The 2,499-nt window shown below is 43.3% G+C and overlaps 1 protein-coding gene across 1 annotated transcript; it reads left to right on the forward strand.

Moving 5' to 3' along the window:
• Positions 1-328: 328 nt before the first annotated feature.
• Positions 329-1,073, forward strand: LOC145791285 (uncharacterized). Its single transcript, XM_082871628.1, has 3 exons — positions 329-654; positions 752-781; positions 871-1,073. The coding sequence occupies exons 1-3, from the start codon at positions 348-350 to the stop codon at positions 1,071-1,073; spliced, it is 540 nt and encodes a 179-aa protein (XP_082727754.1). The 5' UTR covers positions 329-347.
• The last annotated feature ends 1,426 nt before the right edge of the window (positions 1,074-2,499 follow it).

A 2,499-nucleotide genomic window follows, 5' to 3' on the forward strand; every position in this document is an offset into this window, starting at 1 on the left:
GCAGACCCGTTACAACCAGACTGGCAAGTTGTGGTGAAGATGTCTCAAAGAGGTTTATTTGATATGAGTTCGACTGATCCACAAATCGAGCCATACATGAGCCAACAATTGGAAGAAAATATAATGCTTCGTGATGAAGAAGTTGGTTGGGTGAGGGAAGCCGCAGAAGGGGAAACAGTTGATGTTCAAATAGGCTGATATTTAATCAACATTAGTAATTCAATTAAGGCCAAGGTTGTAGTTAATCATCAATTTCTTAATTTACTTTGTCTTTGTAATTGTATTAGTTCAATTAATGTCATATTATAGTTGATGACAACCATTGTCTATGTTTCTAATGTCAATTAATGTTATATTGCTTGCAGATTATTATGGGAAGGAAGAGGAAGCCTGATCATCCCCGGCGCATGATGTCTGATGTGCTACATAACAGGACATCAGTAGCACCACCATCAGAGGAGGCATCACATCGGCCAGCATCGGAGGGGCCATTAGTGCCACCACCATCTGAGGGACCATTAGTACCACCGTATCGACCACCATCAGTGGCACCACAGCAGCTACCATGTACTCAGCCTCTACGCCTACCATCGGTGCGTCCACCATCAGTGGCACCACAGCAGCTATCATCATCAGCTTATGAGCCATCCGCAGGTATATAAATTTGCTTTGATTTGTATGAAAATTATTTACACATACATTTATTTATGCTCATTATATATAACTTCTTTATTCTCATTGTATTTTGCAGACCCTTCGACTTCTTCACAGCCCACCTCAGGTTTATTTGATATGATTTGTATTCACATTATTTAAATTTGCATTTGTTTATTACCATTGCATATTGTTTATTATTATTGTATATCGCAGGTCATGTTAGTTCTTCATCAACCTCGACTAGGCGTGGTAGAGGATGTGCCAAGGGCATTAAAGAGTGGGGTACTGGTAAAAAGCTGGACATACAATTTGATGGAAATTACTGCCCAATAGGGGATAACGTGGCCAAGTTAACTACTCAACTTGGCATTATTGTGCGGAATGGTAACATTGTTCCTCTTACTTTTCTTGACTGAAACAATGTGCCTGATGATATTGTTGATGCTATCTGGAAGGATGTGAAGGTAAAAGTATATTTTTGTCCACAAATTCGAATTCCAAATTTGTGTTATACTTAGCCTTAAACTTTGAAATTGTGTTTTATAGGACAATTTGAATATATGTCCAGAGGAGTACAAGTCAATCTGCATGAAAAACTGCAACAGCATATGAAAGGATCGCAAGAACAAGCTTAAGGCTAAGTATTTCAAGCCTAGAAGCTCTGATCCTAATCTGAAGGATGATGTTCCTATGAACTTGAATTCGAGGAGTTAATGCCCCAAATTCACCAAACGGCGTCGGTTTAGCACGAAACTTGGCACACACGACCTCCTAAGCACGAGAGACTTGTGGGAGAAGACGGGGCTCGAATCGGGTTCCCGGTTTGGGAGTTAGAGCTGGATTTCACTTTAGGCAAACAAGTTCCTTAAGAAACTTGAATTCAAGGAGTTAATGCCCCAAATTCACCAAACGGCGTCGGTTTAGCATGAAACTTGGCACACACGACCTCCTAGGCACGAGAGACTTATGGGAGAAGACGGGGCTCGAATCGGGTTCTTGGTTTGGGAGTTAGAGCCGGATTTCACTTTAGGCAAATTAGTTCCTTAAGAAACTTGAATTCGAGGAGTTAATGCCCCAAAATCACCAAACCGCATTGGTTTAGCACGAAACTTGGCACACACGACCTCCTAGGCAGGAGAGACTTGTGGGAGAAGACGGGGCTCGAATCGGGTTCCCGGTTTGGGAGTTAGAGCCGGATTTCACTTCAGGGAAACTAGTTCCTTAAGAAACTTGAATTCGAGGAGTTAATGCCCCAAATTCACCAAACGGCGTCGGTTTAGCACGAAACTTGGCACACACGACCTCCTAGGCACGAGAGACTTGTGGGAGAAGACGGGGCTCGAATCGGGTTCCCGGTTTGGGAGTTAGAGCTGGATTTCACTTTAGGCAAACAAGTTCCTTAAGAAACTTGAATTCAAGGAGTTAATGCCCCAAATTCACCAAACCGCATCGGTTTAGGACGAAACTTGGCACACACGACTTCCTAGGCACGAGAGACTTGTGGGAGAAGACGGGGCTCGAATCGGGTTCCCGGTTTGGGAGTTAGAGCCGAATTTCACTTTAAGCAAACTAGTTCCTTAAAAAACTTGAATTCGAGGAGTTAATGCCCCAAAATCACCAAACCACGTCAGTTTAGGACGAAACTTGGCACACACGACCTCCTAGGCACGAAAGACTTGTGGGAGAAGATGGGACTCGAATCGGGTTCCCAGTTTGGGAGTTAGAGCCGGATTTCACTTTAGGCAAACTAGTTCCTTAAGAAACTTGAATTCGAGGTGTTAATGCCCCAAATTCACCAATCGGAGTCGGTTTAGCACGAAACTTGGCACACACGACCTCCTA

This window comes from Camellia sinensis, chromosome 5, assembly GCF_055761805.1.
Source record: "Camellia sinensis isolate YWXY chromosome 5, ASM5576180v1, whole genome shotgun sequence".
Classification (NCBI taxonomy): Eukaryota; Viridiplantae; Streptophyta; class Magnoliopsida; order Ericales; family Theaceae; genus Camellia; species Camellia sinensis.

Bases quoted from the DNA above. Each gene is read 5' to 3' on its own strand.
- LOC145791285 (XM_082871628.1), top strand. From the start codon at position 348: ATGTTATATTGCTTGCAGATTATTATGGGAAGGAAGAGGAAGCCTGAT. The intron at 655-751 runs GTATATAAATTT...TGTATTTTGCAG, and splicing joins AGCTTATGAGCCATCCGCAG to ACCCTTCGACTTCTTCACAG. The intron at 782-870 runs GTTTATTTGATA...TGTATATCGCAG, and splicing joins TTCTTCACAGCCCACCTCAG to GTCATGTTAGTTCTTCATCA.